We start from the raw sequence: 18,207 nt of genomic DNA, 5'->3' as shown, positions 1-18,207 counted from the left end.
GACAAAATTACGAAAAATGTGAAAAATCTTCAAAATTTCGACAAAATGACCAAAAAAGTGAAAAAAGTGAAAAATCTTGAAATATCGACAAAATGATAAAAAAAGATGAAAAAAGTGAAAAATCTTGAAATTGCGTGAAATGGACTAAGATGATCAAAGTCCATGCGCATTGATATGTCGGATGTAACGAAATGTCAATGTCCACGCGTATAGCTTCTGTGATGGTTAAGAAAAATGTGTAAAATAATGATATTTCGGCAATATGATCTAAAAAGGGAAAATTTGGGAAATGTTTTCTCGAAAAAATATATTCAACTATCGTACGCGGCGAATTCATTAATATACATTTTCACAGGGAACGAGTGGTTAATCGACCTCATCGCTTTTCGTTACCAATAAACGTTGATCGTTGAACTTTCTTTCTTGTTCTAACGGATAGTTCTGATTTAGTCCATAACCTGTGGTACATATATAAAGTTGTTACTTAGTTTGCTAATATCAAAAAATTTTGCCAATTCGATAACGGATATACGTTTCGTCAGTTCAGCTACAAGTGACGAAGAGAAATTGCCGATCTAACATCGGACGCTGGATCTTCGTGAAGGTGAAGTTCTACTGGTGGTAAGTATATATTATTTATGGTAATAATATACTTTTCTTTCAGCTTTTTAACATTGCTAGGGACTTGAGGGATGCTCGAGGTATGACACACAGGCCGGTCGGACCCGGGTCCGTGAAAGAGGTCGGTAGTCGAGGTCACCAGGTCGTTGTACCTTCGACGGCCAAGATGATGACCGCCGGGGGTGACAATGTCACTTGGTCGTAGACCCCAGTGCACGTTGTGTCCTCTAGCTCGGGCAACCAATCATGAAGTTAGGACGCGCGCGAAAATCGTGATTGGCCCTACGTAGCTAAAATCATATCAAAAATGCTCTTTGAGCTACCATGGGGGAGTTGGTGCGCGCGGGCGCGACTTTCGATCGCGGGCGAAGGCTACCCAGCCTCTCGCGGTCGAGAGTACCGGGTGGGCGGACGTCGGCGGAAGGGACACGGGGGCGCGAGAGTACAAAGATGCAAGCCGCAGGGGAACCTATGCCCAATTTTTTTTTCATTGAAGCCTCTCGCGATCGAGAGTACAGGGTGGGCATATGTCGGCGGAATGGGACGCGGGGGGCGGGTTTCGATCACGGGCGAACGCTACTCGAACCCAACCTAGCTATTTTCGTAGAGTGGGGATGTTGAAATATACTATATAAATAGGACTCGATATATATTCTCAGTCGTCAGTCGTGGCGTGACTAGCCTACCGGACACACATCATGAGTGACAGCAGAAAATATGTTAAGCTGTGGGATCAGAGGGCAAGAAGGCCAACAAAAATAAGCTTGCCATTATTCTTACACGCGTCTTCGCGGTATAGCGAGTTCGCTTGCGTCGAGGATGACGGTGATCTGCGGGTGCTACCTCTTGTTAATCCGGATCCAGTAGCTCTCGATGGACAGCGACCTTTCAGAATGGTACGACGAAAAAATTTTTAAAATTTCGTGTGAAATGTTCGTAATAAGAAAGCTAATTGTTAAGATAATGATTAATAATTAAATGATGAGACAGTTGTTCGTAATCATTTTATTTCATGGATGTCATTACCTTACAGCCTACATTAGATCAGCTTGACCAGTACTTGAGAGAAATGGTCCAATGCATCGTATGCTATGAAACAGTCTCACCGCAGCCATTTCACTGCCCCAACAAGCACTGCCTGTGTAGGCCATGCCCAATTCGCATGAAAAATGTCTGCCCACTATGCAGATCTCGAGAGCAATTGATGTTACCGACGAGCATATTGTCGGCAATATTACGTTCGTACTCTCACGAATGCTGTAGGTGCAAAAATATTTATAATTACGAGTAATTCTGCGAGCATTATAAAGTATGCACAGCGAGGGCTGATGAAATATTTGGCGATGAGGCGAAGGACGTCGTAATTCTTTTATATCAAGAATTTTTGCCATAAAGTAGCCGAGCAATGCTGGTGGTCGAACGACGAATGCGAGCTCCGAGCCTTCCATAAACAGAAGGCTGTCCTCGTACACCTGAGGACCCTCGCAGACGCCTGGAGCATCGCAGTGGTCGGCGCACAAAGTACGCTATCCGACAGTACATCATTTCAGAGAACAAATAATAACTGATTTCTTTTATATAATTACCAGTCACATTTGCTTGCGAGTTTATTTTCTAATACGCCATCTACCTAAGCATCTGCAAACTACACCAAAAGATTTGACTTAGTAGGGTTACTGCGTTCGTTGGCCTAGTTGGGTTGGGTTAGATTATTGTCCTAATGGATTCAAATTCACAAGAAAGGAGTCATTAATCCAAAGGAAAAATGAATCCGTGCAACGTGACCCCCCCTAAATATTAACCTGTTATACGAGGGAACCCTTGGAAAATCGAGAAACGTAAAATTACGGGATGAAAAGTCACTTTTCTAGTAAAATATATTGAAAAAATTTATTTAAATAATTTCTAAAAATGTGAAGCGTTAACTATTGGGTAGCGTTTGGAAATCCAAAGAGATCAAGCCTTGGCAGACCTCCGGGGGTTGGGTGGTTGATCGGAAGGGATGAAAATCGAGTTTAAGTGATCGCAACGGATAAGGGCCTTTTTCACGGGGAAGGAATCGACAATCGTCAGTCGATGGATGCATTTACATATTGGAAGAAAAAACCAGCAAGTCATATGAACAACGTAATTGTCTCAAATTCCAGCGTCGTATCGCCAGTAACATTTCCGAAAATTTTTTTGACGTAAATTACATTGACGCATTGTTTTTGTGATACTCGAAACGATATATTTTAATGCCACACGTCTTAGGCTTCGTTAAGGACTAGGTGCATTACTTTCCTACAAGATTTATTGATGGACATTCTACAAGCATGCAATGATCGAGAATATCTGAAATAGCAACCAATATGTTGACGTTACAAAGAAAAGGGCAGGAACAATGTATGTACTAAAAAACTATTAATCCATTGCCTTAGTATAACTCGCATATTATAACTTGTGAACAGCAGCTGTTTCGGCAGCGCGATGGAGCGATGAGGAATTGTCCATTATAATTAAATATATGTTGCGCAATAAGGCGAGGTTGAATCGGATAGCAAAGGATCGTTAATTCACTAATTTTTGGCTTGATTGCAGAAAGCATTGTGATTCAAATGGTTTCTGCGAACATAGATCGACCAAAAATATTACCAACAGAGTTAAGAACTGACTGAGATCGATTTCATCGCAAACTCTGCAGAAAAAATTTAAATTAGTCGCAGGAGACATTATACTTTTGAAAAATTTATTGAAATAATAAAGACTTACGTAGTTTTGTAAGATATTCGGACGCCTCATCAGTGCCACATTTATTGCGCGAGTGTAGTGTAAACGTTGGACAGCAATGGTTGTAATGCGTGCGATAATGGGGCTTGCTTTACAAGCGAAGATAAACTCTTTAAACAATCGATTTATCTATGGCATTTCTTCTTATTCATTTATATTAGTGAACATAGTTGTTGCTGCAAGCACACCCCTCTCTCTACCCGGTTAATCGATTGCAGAAGGTATCAGTCACGGAAGTTTTCAGCTTTGATTGGAAGTGCTGGGAGAGACAACAATGATCATAATTACGACCAACAAGGATGTCATCGAATCAAAGGTAAGCAAGATTGATAAGACAAATTAGTTTAAAGATATTCTTGTTGCAAATTGTGAGTATAGGCGAAATAAGGTATATAAACAAATGTAAACCATATTATTTTTAAATTTTTGAATAAAGTATTTATGTATCATACTTATTATTTCCATCTTTCTTTTTTGTCATCGTACAAGACTTATTTTAATTTTTATATCCATTTCATTAATATTGTTTATACAAACCGTTGTAGACGCAACTCCTTCATTCGTCTTCTCATTCAAAATTTGTGCCTTCCGAGATGGTCGATATTTTTGACCTTGACTAGAGTACACGCATGATACCGCGTATCGTACAGCGCATACAGCGTGCGTACCAATAGTTATAAAATCCCCCCCCCCGAGAGAAAAGGTAATTCTTACGCATCTCCACTCTGTTTTTAATTTATTAATTTCTATTGTTCTATTCAATACTTCAACTTCTACAATAAAGTGTATAAATTCTTTCAATCCTTTGTCCCAAATATATAACGCTTTCCTAACATTATTTTGTATATCGATGCATAGACAAAAATAATTTAATAGAGTTTATTAAAGTTTAATTGCTTACTTATATTATTATATTGTGCCAAATAATTATTTACAAATACATTAATAACATTCATTTCCTTACTTTAATTTAAAGTATTGAAGATTTAAATAACATGTTAATATCGTTTCAAGCTGAATCAGTTTGAATTCAAGATAGGAATGACGATATCAATCTCAGTTTATTTGCAACCTTTTTTACATGCAAAAGACGCATGCTCGTAATGTTTTGAATAATTACTTTTTTTAATTACGTACATCATTTGATTTAAGGCCTATTGATAGATTTTTCTTAAGTTTACCATCATTGAAATCTATTATATATTTTTTCAAATTAATGTTTTACGTACTAACTCGAAGTAATACTGACAAATAGTCGTATATTTCGGATGAAATTCTAAATTCTCAATCCTGAATTCTAAATAATACTTGTAATGTTTTGGCAACAGTAGAAATATCGATTATATAAAAATATATTATTATAATATTTGCGAAAAAGCACGTATTTCTTTTTCTTCATTTGTGCAAAAGTTTTCTCAGTCTTTTACTCATGTAATATGGCCGCTCTTTTGAACCGTCGTTTCGTTCACAGTCTTCAAGAAAGCAAAGAAAAAGCGTATCAATAGCTGCTGCCTGAACTTTGAAAAAGACTGTTGCTATTAAGAAAGACGTGATAGTAGTCATTATCACAGGAACAGTCCAGAAATAAATTTTTTCTGTTTGGTATTTGTTGTAATACCACGTCGTCGTCGTAACGGTGACGCCAGTGATGAACAATTTACCTAATAGTAACAGCCAGCTCGTAATCTGAAAATCAATAATAATTAATTTTCGTAAAAAAGGGAAATTGAAAGTCGAAAAAATTAACCTTGTTTATAACGACAACTCTGATGACATTTCGCATTAAAAGATTGAATGCGTCTCTGGCAGAGCGACAAAAGCCTTTGCCATGAACAGCACACATAACATAGGCATTGTTATTGATAAACTTTAGAAATTGCTCAAGCAAATAAAAGAGGCATCTACAACAGCACATTATTCCGTTCGCAAACTCGTTATTGGCGCTTTTAACTTTGTCATTTAACCACTCCAAGATCAGACGAATAATACGACAGATAGTTAATATGAGAGCACCCAACGCCAATGTTCCCAAGTGATATCTACGGAAAATAAAAATGTTAAACTATGAATCAAAAATTGAACGTGTTTACCTTATTGTCCTCCAGAATCCAATTGTTATGGTAAAGTAGGGCAGGTCGCATTTTCTACGAGTCCAATACCAGGTGGCAAAAGTTGCGGCCAATACCATTTCTCCGAATGCCGAGATAAAAAAGAAGAGCCAGTAAAATCCAACAACGTTAACGACATGAAAATAATTTATAAACCAGGGGCGATCCTTGCTAACGAGATTACATGCAGACATAGTACAAGGCTCTCCGGATTTACCGCTGTAACAATCTTTGTTGAATTGATCTGGAACACATGGTGAGTTGTTCGTGTACTTGTCGGGGCAGAAGCACTCATCCTCCATCATCATTTCCACTCTGTAGTTAGGCTCCCATATGGTCAATAAATATAAAAATATTGTCACGCCATACAACAGCACTATAAGATGCAAAACCCATGGTATTACGGGAAAGAATAAGCTCGATAGAATACTCGTCACAGCTCTGTAAGTCGCAATAAGGACGAGAAAGAATGACGTATAAATAAAGGTGTATATGTCAGTTAAAGTACATATTTGTATTCACTCACTCACTTGCTTGACTCTTTGATAAGTTGACATGCCAAATAAATTCTTTTCCGCAAAAATAATGAAGCCAAAATTATTAGAGATAGCGTAGTTGACGTCACGATGAGGAGCACCATCCATTTTGTGTCGTGATTTCGCAAAAAACGCATGGTTGATTCGTAAGTGGCGTAAGCCAAAGCTGCGCTAATTATCAAGATCGTTGTCCAAACACACGGCCCTGCTAACCACCTCAGTATAACGATATACAAGAGAGAAACAAATCCACTAGCAATGGAAATTCCAAATACTGCGTACCTAACAACAGACGCATGGTTGTCAATTAAATTTATCTCGTATCAGTGACGCTCGTACATTCTTACTTGGTGTTCTTCACGTCTGTGTAAGCTTTCTTCAAGACATCCTCCAAATGTGCCACGGATTCGATGACCCTTTGTGCCTCCTTTAATTGTTGGTGCGTGATAGTGTCGTTGATGAATTCATCCCAAACGACCACCGGAAAACAGCGCCCTAATAAATGGCTACTTTCCAAATACCATTTTGCACACTTTTCCAAATTAACCAACTTTTCGATATCGTCAATTTTTGATATATTATCAAGTTTCACCTCGATCTTGCAAATTAACTGTTTTTTCAATTCATCCAATGTTAATTGACTTTTAGTTTTGTCGAAGAAGAAATTCTGGCGTGGACAATCGCGAACGCAAACTTGTGTTGTCGGACAGCCACGATAGGAATCCGGAGAAATTTTCACGCACTTCGTCAGATCAAAAAATAATAAATATGGTCTGTCTGCCACTTGTGAATCAATTCCACATTTGCGCCCTTCACTATCCGTTGGCTGAACAAGCTTTTCTATGTTGCCATGCTTCAGAGCTAATTAAATCATTATGCATAAATTGCACTTTTACAATTAGGACTCTTTTGAAGGGATTATCATTTCGACTTACCGTAATATGCCACTCCACTCCAAACTATCAAAAAAGCCAAAAACACAATGAGCCAAAAACAGTCGGTGCAAGATCGTTTGTACAAAGGTCCTTTCCATCTAGGGTCATAATTCATCTTTCGACCTGGACAAAAAAAACGATGCCCAATGATATTAAAAAAATCTTTCGAAATAATTAGAACGATTTCAGCAATTATATAAAATATGATACATCGTGCGATATAAATTTTTTAAATTAATGTCATATCTGTTTTTACGTCAATGTTACTTATTGTTAGATAACTTCTTTGAGTGGAATCGATCTAATTCTTGTCTTTTCAAATAACTCGTAAATAATTTTCTCGATGCTATCGTCGTCCTCATATCGTTATCATTCCGAAAGATATAATATGCAATTTTTTTTTACATCGCAATGTTTTTCTACGTGTTCATTATTTTTATTATCATATCATAAATATTAAAAATGTGAAAGTTGCTATTGATGAATTATTCGAGAACTACTCACCGTATTTTTCTTCCATTGTTTTATTATGATGACAAGTCGACCGCCGACGTACGTTTGTTGTACATGTAGATGATTAATGTTTCTGTGTGTGAGAGTGCATTTTGTATATTTTATGCTGTAATGACGGGAATGAAAGAAAATTTAATACGAAATAAAGTAAGAAGCAAACTCACTAGAATGATTGTCAATCGCATACACATAGCTAATTGGTAGAACTATTTAAGAAACAGTAGACCTCTATAAAACCACGATGACTCAAGTTCGAGTACACTCCTGTCTAGATACGTACAAGTTGTACTACACAGTACACTTACGACAGACGACTGCATTGTTTCTCCAACTCTCTCCGTCGCGCTCTGCTCTCCCCCTTACACACATAAATATATAGATGCCTGGTCTGCTTTACAGCATCCCCCACTCTTTTCTTCATGCGCCTGCCCTGATATGCGTTCCTGTGAATTACAGTCATCTTATTAAACAATATAATTTGGCGGTGATCATGTTTGTTATCTGCACATGTACGCACGCGCGCATGCACACACATACACTTTCATGTTATAATGAGAATCGCAAGAGTAATTGTCAAATTGTCACATTTATACACAAGGTCATAATACAGCAGCCACAAAAAAACGATCAGTGATTTAAAGGTGAACTGTAAAACAGAACAAGAATTGATTTATTTTAATAATATTATGTATTTCCAATCCGATTCTAATTTTCTGCATGCTATCCATTCGTCTTTTGCTTAGTCCGAGCTATCAGTTTCTAAAAACGTAATCGTTGATATCTTGAAAATCGCGTAATTGACATGACTCTTGACATGCGCTGCTGTCACGTTCAGTAAAAACTTTAATACTGTTCTCGTGTCCTCGAGCAACGTCTCGATAAGAAATACCAGAATACAAAGTGAGAGTGACAGAGAGTGACGTACGCATCTTTCTATATACTTCAACTTGTAAAAATACATTTTTACAAAAATTGAAAAATAAAAATGTATATTAGAAGAAGGAAATATATAAAAATCACCATTTTTTATAGATTTAGATTCGTGCCCAATGTAAACTTAATAATTATTGAGATATAATCGTTTAATTAAATTATAATTGTTAAAATACATTTGTTTACTCTTGATTTCGGAAGTTCTGCATAATTAATTCGGGAATTGTTATAATAAAAGTAAATACTTTTTTATTCGATCTAAACAAATAAATTATTAACGTTGATCCAGCTTTTCGAATGTATAAATTTTTATTTTGTATATCGGGACGTGTCCTCAAATAATGTTATTTATAAAAAAAAAAGAATATTCTAATTATCTATTAATTCAAACAACTAATTTAATAAAAACAGTTACAAAAACTTGTGAATATTTTTTGATTTCTCAAGAAACTGCGTTTTCTATAAAAAAAACAAGAGGTTTGAAAGCCAATTGATATTTCATATATAAAACTTTCTATTTCGTAAATTCAATCTTATACATACATTTTTTTTCATTTCAAATAGGCATCTAAAAAAAGTATAAAACCGGTGGAAAAATTATGAAGAATGTAAATTAATCTAAACCTGGTCCAAAAGACTTTACGACTATATCACGGTATTCTCACATGGCCAATGTGAGCGTGACGAGAACGAACGTGTCGAGTGGAATCACGTCTATAGAGACCCGGATAGAAAAAACATTTCTGATAATTTTAACGCTCTATATTTTGGATACTGCTGATAATACTAGAAATGTAAATGAAATCACTTAACCATTTTTTGTTGATAATCTGTATTTACTCGTGCACAATGCACAATGCGATATATTTTAAGAGTTGTTTGATATAAATATAATAATAATAATAATAATAATAATAATAATAATATTAATAATAATAGTAACAATAATTTATTTGTTATGCATTAATTTTGAAATAGCGTGCGAGTAAATTCTATGTAATCGAGAGCGCCGGTGATTGGTCTTTCGGTTTTTGGATCGACGTAAGGATTCATTCTAGCCACACAATAATCTGCCATCTCTTTCGTTAAATTCTAAAAAACGACAAATGAAATGAAAATAATTTTGTGGTACTTGCAAAATATAGAATGTGTGTAACTTACAGCGTAGAGTTCATCTTTGGTGACGTAAGGTCGATCAGCTGCGGTGATAGCTCGGAATGCGTTTTCAATTTCCTGCGAACTCTGAACATTTTCCGTTTCTTTGCTAATCATAAATGCCATGTGGTCTTGTAACGAGACAAAGCCATCTCTGTTTGGATCGACGATATCTACAAGAACCGAAAGTAAGCATGAGAGAAGTTGTTTAAAAGGAAAAAAGAAGCGACAAGGTTTATCGTTGACTTATACTTACCGAGTATATTTTCAAATTCAGGATCAGGTTGGCCTTCTTCGACCATTGGCAGATCGTAGCCGAGAGCTCGCAGACACGATTTAAATTCTTGGTGATTCAGACGTCCACTCTTGTCCTTGTCATAGTGTTTGAACATCATTGAAAACTCCTTAAGGGCACCCTCCGACACTCCCGACTGGTTGCGTGCTTGTATCTGCTGCTCGAGATTGTGCTGCATACGCATGCCTAGCTGATCAAGCTGGTCCCACTGCTGTGCGAGGCCGACGGTACTGTGCTCGGTGTATCGGTTGTCTAGAATCAGATGCTCCTCGAGTATCGCCCCGAGGTCCTCGATCTTTTTTAGGTCCTGTCGGCGCGCTCGTACCTCCTGGGTTTTGCGCTTAGTGGCCTCGAGCTGTTGCTCGAGTGAACCCGAGCCCTCCATCATGGAGGTGCGCGTGTCAGCGAGCCACTGATGGAAAGCGTTGGCGTGCTTGGCGAACTCCTTGCGTAGCTTGTCGTTCTCCTCTTGGCGCTGAGCTTCCTTAGCAAGTTCGAGGTCACGCTCTTTGATAATCTTTTGCAGGTTGCGCCAGGTGTCCTCAAGCGCCTCCATAGTGAACCAGGTGTAGGGATTAGGTCCAACGTTGAAGCCCTTGATACGTCGATCGAGTGCTCCCAGAGCTGCAAAATCGGCCTCGGCCGACGAGAGACTCGCCTGAAATTGGGCATGCGCCTCACGCAATGCCCTTATCTCTTCAATGCTGTTGCAGCGTACCGGATCAGTTAGATCTTCCTCGGCGTTCTCGAACCACGAGTTGAAGGCCGAGGCCTTCTTAGCAAAGCTCAAATAGAGCTCCTCCACTTGGCGGAACTGATCCTGCATCTGCAGTAGGCGCTGTTTGCGCGCCTGTGAGTCGGCGAGTAGTTTTTGCCAGCGAGTGATCACATCTCCGTGGCGACGTTGTATCGCGGCGCTCTGTTCATGGCCAGCCTCCAGCAGCATCTCCTTTAACGACGTGATGTTCTGGATGCCTTCATGCTCGAAGGCATGCAGGCCCGCGTCAAATGTCTCTTGCTTGGTGAGAAGAGTCTGCACACTGCTTAGATCACGGCCAAACTCCTCGCTGCGTACATGACTTTCCTTGTCGGCGATCCACGATTCCACCACGTCAGCTTTCCACATAAACTGCAGATAGGCTGAGTTATCCTGAAGACGTGCCTTGCGACGCTGGGCCAGCTGATGCAACTGGTCAAGGCGAGCTGCCAGCTGCTGGCAGCGCTGCTCTATCGCCTCTGCCCGGTGATTACCAGCAGCGCGCAGCCCGTCCGCGGCCTCGCTAACTTCGCGGCAGCGTTCGGCATGCGCGGCAAAGTCCGTTTCAAAAGCATCGTGTTTTTTAATCAGGCCCTGCACCGCAGCCATCGTGTCACCGTAGTCCTCGAGTGACAGTAACTGCTGCTTCTCGGCCATCCAAGCTTCCTCCTCCTCGACTTTGGCCAGAAACTGCTGGTAGGCGAGCGACTCCTGCAGCCGTTGGCCCCGATTTACAGCCAATTGCTTGAGCTCGGCCCAGGCCTGGTTGAGGAGCTTCAGCCGCTGTTCGATCTCCGGCACGCCCAGATTCGATACGTCCATCAGCTTCTCGCCGGCCTCCTGTACCGCCTGTATCGCCGGTTCATGCGAGGCGAGTTCGCTCTCCAAGCGCTTGTGCTTTTTACGCAAATTCTGTACGCCGGTGAGATCGCGACCGTAATCGTCCGACTGGACAAGCAGTTTTTTCTCCTTGATCCACGACTCCTCGTCGGCAATGTCACGGAAAAATTGGTGTAGGGTGTTGGCTTCGTTTAACCGTGCCTGGCGGTGTGCAGCCAAGTTGCGCACACGCTCGTAACGCTCATTAATACTCTGACGCTTTTCCTGGATGCCTGCCGCCTCAAATTGACCGCTATCGATCAGCGAGTCCGCCTGGGCATTCATATCGCGCACTCGCTCCTCATGCGCACCAATATCCGCCTCAACGAGCTGCTGTTTCTTCATGAGGTTCTGCACAGAGGCCAAATCCTTGCCCGCATCTTCGCTAGTCAGTAGACTCTCTAGTTCGCCCAGCCAAAAGTCCAAATCTTTGACAGCGGCGATATAGGTACGTTGCTTATTTGCCTCTTTTAACTTCATCGACTTCTCGGTGGTCTTATGCGTGAGGTATTCCCACTGATCGGCAATCGAGGCGAGCCGCTTCTGTACCGCGTCTTCGCTGCCCGCGCATTGGTGCTTTTCGATCAAATTGCCACCCATCGCCAGTACCGACTGTATACGGTCAGCGTTGGCTGCCAACTCGGCCTCGAAGGCCTGATGTTTTTGATGTTTCGACTGAATGTTGGCCGGATCCTTGTAGTTCTCTTCGGTGGCCAGTTGCAATTTCTCCGCGATCCAATTTTCAATCTCGTCGGCGTCACGCGAGAACTGCTGTAGTGTTTGCGACTCACCGAGGCGTGAGCGCGCTTCGATCAGCGCATCCTTGAGGTGGCGCCAGCGATCGAGTACCTGGCAACGGCGCTCGTCGATCGGTCGCGAGGCATAGTGCTCCGCGGCAATCAGCTGATCGGCAAGCGTCTGCAGCGCAGCGATTTTTTCCTCGTGGGCCGTGATCGCCTTGTCGAAGTCTTCGTGTTTCTTGATCAAGGCCTCGACATTGTCGCTTGAGTCGGCAGCGGCAGCGCCCAAAGTGGACGATGACGACGACAAAAAGGCTTCGCGCGCTGACATCCAATTCTCCGCCTGCTCGCAGTCTCGGCAGAAGAGTTGTAGTTCTAGATTCTGATCGAGCTGCATGCGCCGTTGAATCCAAGCCTTCTCCAGTTCCTGGCGTGCCTCGCTCATCGATTCCAACTTCTCTTGGATCTCCACCGAGGCGTAGTGGGATGACTGCAACAATTGCTGACCAAACAGTTCGAACGCCTGGAACGTGCCTGCGCGCGCATCGATCTCCATACGGTGTTCCTTTAAAAAAACAAAATTGAACGAATAAACAAATAATAAAGATCAATGAATATTAATATATGAATATTAGCATTTTTTTATACCTGATGACGCTCAAGAAGCGCCTCGGCTCCAGTGACATCGGATGCAAGCTCCTCGGAGGCGACGAGACCCATCATAGAGTTGATCCAGGCCATAAGATCGCGGTAATCGCTGAGGAAGCGCTGCAAATCGTATGAATCGAGAAGCTTCTCCTTGCGTGAATTGGCCTTGGCGGTAACTTGTGTCCATTCCTCGTTGATATCCTTTTGTTTGGCGTACGTCTGCTCTGCGGTGTCCGGGTGGGATTGCATAAGCCGCGTAGCCGTCTCGTCGAGCTGTTTGATTTTGTCGCCGAGGGCGGCAAGATCGCGTTCGAGACCCTCATGTTTGCGCTGCAGTGCTTGTACGCTGCGCAGGTCCTTGCCTAAATCGTCGTTGTTGAGAGCGGCGTCCTTCTCGCGAATCCAGTCCTTGGTTTCGTCGACGTCGCGATGAAAGCGCTGTACCTCGTGAGCCGAGCCTAGCTGGCTGGCGCGTTCCTGCGTCAGGGTCTGCAAACTGGTCCATTTGTCGTTCAGCTCTTGGATCTGCGTCTGGATGTTGAGCGCAGCCTCTGTCTGCCCGAGGCTCATCAGTTGTACCGCGATCTCGTTCATCTCGGCCAAACGCACCTCGTTAGCCTTGAGATCGGCACGGAAATCATCGAACTTTTTCTGTAGCACCTCCACCTGTTCAAGGTCCTCGCCCACGTCCTGCACCTGCGCCGCGTGATTTTCCTTGTCCTTAATCCAGGCCTGCAGCTCCGCAGCCTCTCGCACCAGCACGTACGCCTTGGCGGTTTCACTGAGCTTGTTCTGGCGTTCGCGTGCCAAGCGTAGCAATTCTTCGTACTGGGCCTCAATCTGCGCCTGGCGTGCCGCGATCGAGCCCTGCTCGCGCGCCAGCTGTTGCTGCGAGCCGCTCAGACCGGTGACGCTCGGACCCTCGGGCTCGAGCCGTTTCACGTAAGCCGCTGGCACAAAGCCCTGGCGGTCATTCACTTCCACCTTCCACCAGTCTTTGTTGTTACTGTTGAGCAGCGTCAAACTGTCACCCTTCTTCATGCTAACCTCGCGCGGCGATTTCTCCGTATAGTCGTAGAGGGCGATCACACACTCCTTGCCCGCGAGATCCACTTGCGGCGCTTCCTGCTGGCGGCATTGACCAGCTTGCTCAGCCAGTCCGGCGATTGTACTGCCGAAGGCCTCCAGATCGCTCAGAAGAGCCTCATGCTTTTTCAACAGCGCCTCGCTACTGTCCTCGTCCTTGCCGTAGTCGGCATTCGTCACGATCGGCCGTTTTTCCTTCATCCAGGCCTCGGCCTCGTTCGCGTCGGCAAAGTATTGCTGCGCCTGCAGTGAGTCCTCGAGGTCATTGCTGCGCTGACGAGCACGCTCCTTCAGCTGGCCCCAGTGCTCATCCAGAGCTGCCAGCCGCGCCGAGATCTCATCCGCAGCAAAGTGGCCCTCCTCGAGCATACGCGAACCCGCCTGACAGACGGCCGCGACACGCGGCTCGTGATTACCGATCTCCGCGAACAACGCATGATGTTTCTTGATTAAGTTCTGCACGCCGATCAAGTCGCGGCCGCGATTCGACGAACCGGCAATCGGCTCCTTCTCGCGGATCCAAGCCTCCTCATCCTCGACATCGCGGAACAACTGCTGAACGCGCAGCGAGTCCTGCAGGCGCTGACGGCGCGCACGCATCGGGCGCTCGAGAGCCGCGTAGCGTGTGGCCAGCTGACGCTCCTTTGCCACAATGTTGTCAGCGTCAAAGTGACCCGCCGCGGCAAACTGGCCGGCGGCGGCCGAAGCTGCCTCCACGCGCTCCTGGTGCGACGCCACGTCGGCTTCCAGCAATGCCTGTTTCTTGAGCAGGTTCTGCACCGAGGTCAGGTCCTTTCCGTAATCCTCGCTCATGAGCTGACCTTCGAGCTCTGATAGCCACAGTTCAAGGTCTTCGCAGGTACGGTTGAACTGCTGCTGCTGCGCAGCCTCCTGGAGCTTGGCGGCCTTGCGCTCGCTCGCCGAAGCAAGCGAGTGCCAGAGCTCCACAATTTCGTCGATTCGCGATTGCACACGTTCAGCGGCGTAGTGACCAGCGGCGCAGAGCTCTCTGCCCTGGGCCACCATCTCCTCCATGCGGGTACCGTTGGCCTGCAGCTCCTGTTCAAAGTTCTGCTGCTTCTGCAGCTTCCCGTTGAGATTGGTAGGGTCGAGGTAGCTGTCGTCGGTGGCGAACTTCAACTTCTCGTTGACCCAGCCCTTAGTCTCGTCGCAGTCACGCTCGAATTGCTGCAGACGGTAGGCGTCTTCGAGAGCACCTCTACGCGCCGCCGACTTGTCGAGAAGGGCGGCACGACGTGCGAGCAATGCTTGCCGACGCTGAGCCACCTCCTCTGCGGCGTAGTGCTCGCCCTCGACCAATTTCGAGGCGAACTCATCCAGAGCCTTAATTTTTTCCTCTTGCGCAGCCAGCGACTTATCGAAATCCTCGTGCTTTTTCATCAGCGCTTCCACCGAGTCTAGCGAGTCTCCAAGATCCTCGTTTGCGAGGAATGCCTCCTGCTTGGCCATCCAGGCGTCGGCTTGTTCTGTGTCACGGTAGAACAGCTGCAGATCCATGCACTGTTCGTAGAGAATGCGCCTCTGCTCCCAGAGTTCGAGGAGCGCCTGCTTGTCCGAGGCGAGACTCTCGAGCTTGCGCGCTACCTCCTCGGCTGCGTAGTGTTGGCGCTCGAGGAGTCGCGTACCCGCTGCCTGGGTCGCCTCAAAACTGTCGGCTCGCGCATCTATTTCGCCGCGGTGCTCCTGGTGACGCTCCAGTAGTGCCTCCGCACCGGCGACATCCTTAGCCAACTCGTCAGCCGATATGATAGCACGCATATTGTTCATCCAGCTGACAAGATCACGATAGTCGGCAAGAAAGCGGTGCAGGCAATACGACTCGTCGAGCTTCACTCGACGCTCCTTGGCGCGGGCAGTCAGGCTCTCCCAAGATTGCAGGATCTCCTGGCGCTTAGCTTGGATCTGCTGGCTGTGCTCCGGCTGATGGATTGAGGCGAGTCTGTCGGCTTCGCCACTGAGCGTTGCCACCTTGTCTTCGAGGGCCGCCAGATCGCGCTCAACGTTCTCGTGTGTGCGCTGCAGCAATTGCACTGAAGCCAGATCGCGACCAAAGTCGTCCGAGGACAGCACAGCATCCTTCTCCGCGATCCAGGCCATTGTCTCATCGGCATCCCTATTAAAGCGCTGTATCTCATGCGCTCCGAACAGCTTTTCTTGCCTAAGGATTGCCAGTTGCTTCAATCGCTGCCATGACTCGTTTAGCTCTTCCTTACGGCGCAAAATCGTATCGCGTTCTGGATGCCCGTCGAGCAATAACTTGTCAGCTAGCTCGTTTACCTCAGTCACTCGATATTCCTGAGAGCTCATGTCTTTTTGGAACTCATCAAACTTACGCTGCAGCACCTCCACATGCTCTAGATCTTGGCCAAACTCATCCGTAGTTACAAATGCTTCCTTGTCATGTATCCAGAACATCACTTCATCACAGTGCCTTAAGAACTGCACTAGCACCAAAGCCTGCTGCAACTTCAAACCTTTGTCTGCCAGCCTTGATAGTAATAATTCCCATAAACGGTGTAGCTCCTCTGCAAAAGCAACTTTTTTAGTTCCACTGACACACAATACAATAAAATAATATCAAGTAAATCATTAGTATCATAGTAGCAAATGGCTTTTGTAGTTATTTTTATAGTGTTACTTACCAAGTCTTTTACGAATGACGTCACTGGAGAAGTGATGTTGGGCAATCATTTCTGAGCCAGTATTATCAAGAAGAACGATAGCATTAGAGTGAGCTGCTACTTCAGCTTCAAATGCCTGATGTTTTTGTATCTTTGCTTGTAAATTTGTTGGATCTTTATAACTTTCATCGGAAGCTGCTTGCAATTTCTCGTAAATCCAGCCTTCGAGTTCATCAGCATCCCTTTTAAAATACTGCAAACGAAAACCACGTTTTAGAATTGATAATGAATAAGAAATGATCTTTACTTAGTAATACCTGAAAGCGCCGAGAGTCTTCAAGTTTATCTCGCTTATTGCGAGCTTCAGCTTTAAAACTTGCATAACGACTGAGCACCTGATCACGTCTTTCCTGAATATCTTCTGGATTTTCAAGGATTTTCACTTCTTTCGGCGTTATCTGTTGATCCATTTTTTTGGTAAGTAGTCTTGCAATTTCTTGAACTGAAACTGCTCTACGCCAGTTAGACAGGCCGTCGAGGAGGCCGCCCAAAATGGCCGAAAGGGCGTGGCAAATTAATTTATCTAATCAATCGAAGTATGTTTTAATTAATCGATAGTAGCAAGTTAACCATTGCATTTATAACTTATTTAGCAAACAGGGCTGCACTATGCCTTAAGTTGTAAAAATATAAACGTATACCTACCCGATCAATCCGGCCTCTTGTGTATATATATATATATATATATATATATATATATACATATGTATATATACGTATACTGTTTCACACTCCTTGTATCGAGAGCACAGATAGTGACTACCGTCCTGTCGTCGCGGGAGTACTAAACCTGTTCTGTTCTATTAATATTTGTTGGCTCTGGTGTCGACTCACAGTATAGCGAGCTGTGTCCCATACGGCCATCAACTGACTTGATGCGTTTGCGCGCGTAATTCAAATTGGCATTTTATTTGGGTAGAGCAAAGCGAAAGAAAAGAAAAGGCAAGTAAGTAAGTAAGTAAGTATCAAATGTGTTGAAGAAAGGCGAGAATAGGTGAACTGACCATAGAGGTAGAAGTAAATGTTATTTAATAGAGAAAGTAAAGAAATATTTCTGAATTTTTAAGGAATTTAATTAGAACGTCAATGATATGCGGTTTAGGATCTGCAAGAAATTGGGAGATGGTGTAAGGGGGATAGATTTTCAATTTGTTAAGTTTGAGTAGTAATATTTTACGTTCTTCGGCAAAGCGTTCACATGACCAAAAGACATGATTAAGATCTTCTACGTCTGATTCACAGGCACAAATGGGGGAATCTACCAAGTGATTTCTGTGAAGACTAAAAGCTAAATTATAATGATTTGTTCTCATACGAGTGATGGAAACTATCTGTGTTCTATAATGGTAATTATTAAAAAACCAAGGTTTTGAAGCTTTATTAAAGTAATTTTGGAAATATTGTAACCCTTTGTTAGTATCGGTGTTCAATAGATATTCAAAGAAGCGATCTGTACAGCCCTCATTGGTGAACTGTTGGAAGTCGGTGTATGGCAAGAGAAGGGATGGGGAAAAGCCTGTACCTATCGCT

General features: G+C 43.8%; 2 protein-coding genes across 3 annotated transcripts; both read right to left on the bottom strand.

The window, feature by feature from the left end:
• Nucleotides 1–3,842: 3,842 nt before the first annotated feature.
• LOC131666865 (choline transporter-like 2) lies at nt 3,843–8,256 on the bottom strand. 2 transcript variants are annotated; one of them, XM_058939873.1, is made up of 9 exons: nt 8,020–8,255; nt 7,647–7,925; nt 7,474–7,555; nt 6,970–7,092; nt 6,382–6,895; nt 6,029–6,316; nt 5,481–5,939; nt 5,138–5,429; nt 3,843–5,076 (listed from the first exon to the last, which is right to left on the bottom strand). In XM_058939873.1, exons 3-9 carry the CDS (start codon nt 7,487–7,489, stop codon nt 4,786–4,788), a joined length of 1,983 nt encoding a protein of 660 aa, XP_058795856.1. In that variant the 5' UTR covers nt 7,490–7,555; nt 7,647–7,925; nt 8,020–8,255; the 3' UTR covers nt 3,843–4,785. The 2 variants fall into 2 exon arrangements, with proteins under 2 accessions (XP_058795856.1, XP_058795857.1); XM_058939874.1 differs by lacking the exon at nt 7,474–7,555 and having other exon boundaries at nt 8,020–8,256.
• Nucleotides 8,257–9,207: 951 nt separating this feature from the next.
• On the bottom strand, nt 9,208–17,447 carry LOC131666864 (spectrin alpha chain). The gene is made up of 7 exons (XM_058939872.1): nt 17,323–17,447; nt 16,935–17,200; nt 16,639–16,870; nt 12,890–16,521; nt 9,827–12,806; nt 9,577–9,743; nt 9,208–9,507 (listed from the first exon to the last, which is right to left on the bottom strand). Exons 2-7 carry the CDS (start codon nt 17,085–17,087, stop codon nt 9,379–9,381), a joined length of 7,293 nt encoding a protein of 2,430 aa, XP_058795855.1. The 5' UTR covers nt 17,088–17,200; nt 17,323–17,447; the 3' UTR covers nt 9,208–9,378.
• Between the last annotated feature and the right edge of the window lie 760 nt (nt 17,448–18,207).

The sequence above is a fragment of the Phymastichus coffea genome, unplaced genomic scaffold (assembly GCF_024137745.1).
Source record: "Phymastichus coffea isolate CEN01 unplaced genomic scaffold, Cenicafe_Pcof_1.1 PCOF00061, whole genome shotgun sequence".
Classification (NCBI taxonomy): Eukaryota; Metazoa; Arthropoda; class Insecta; order Hymenoptera; family Eulophidae; genus Phymastichus; species Phymastichus coffea.
The sequence above is the reverse complement of the archived record's forward strand: the minus strand, read 5'-3'. Positions and strand labels throughout refer to the sequence as shown.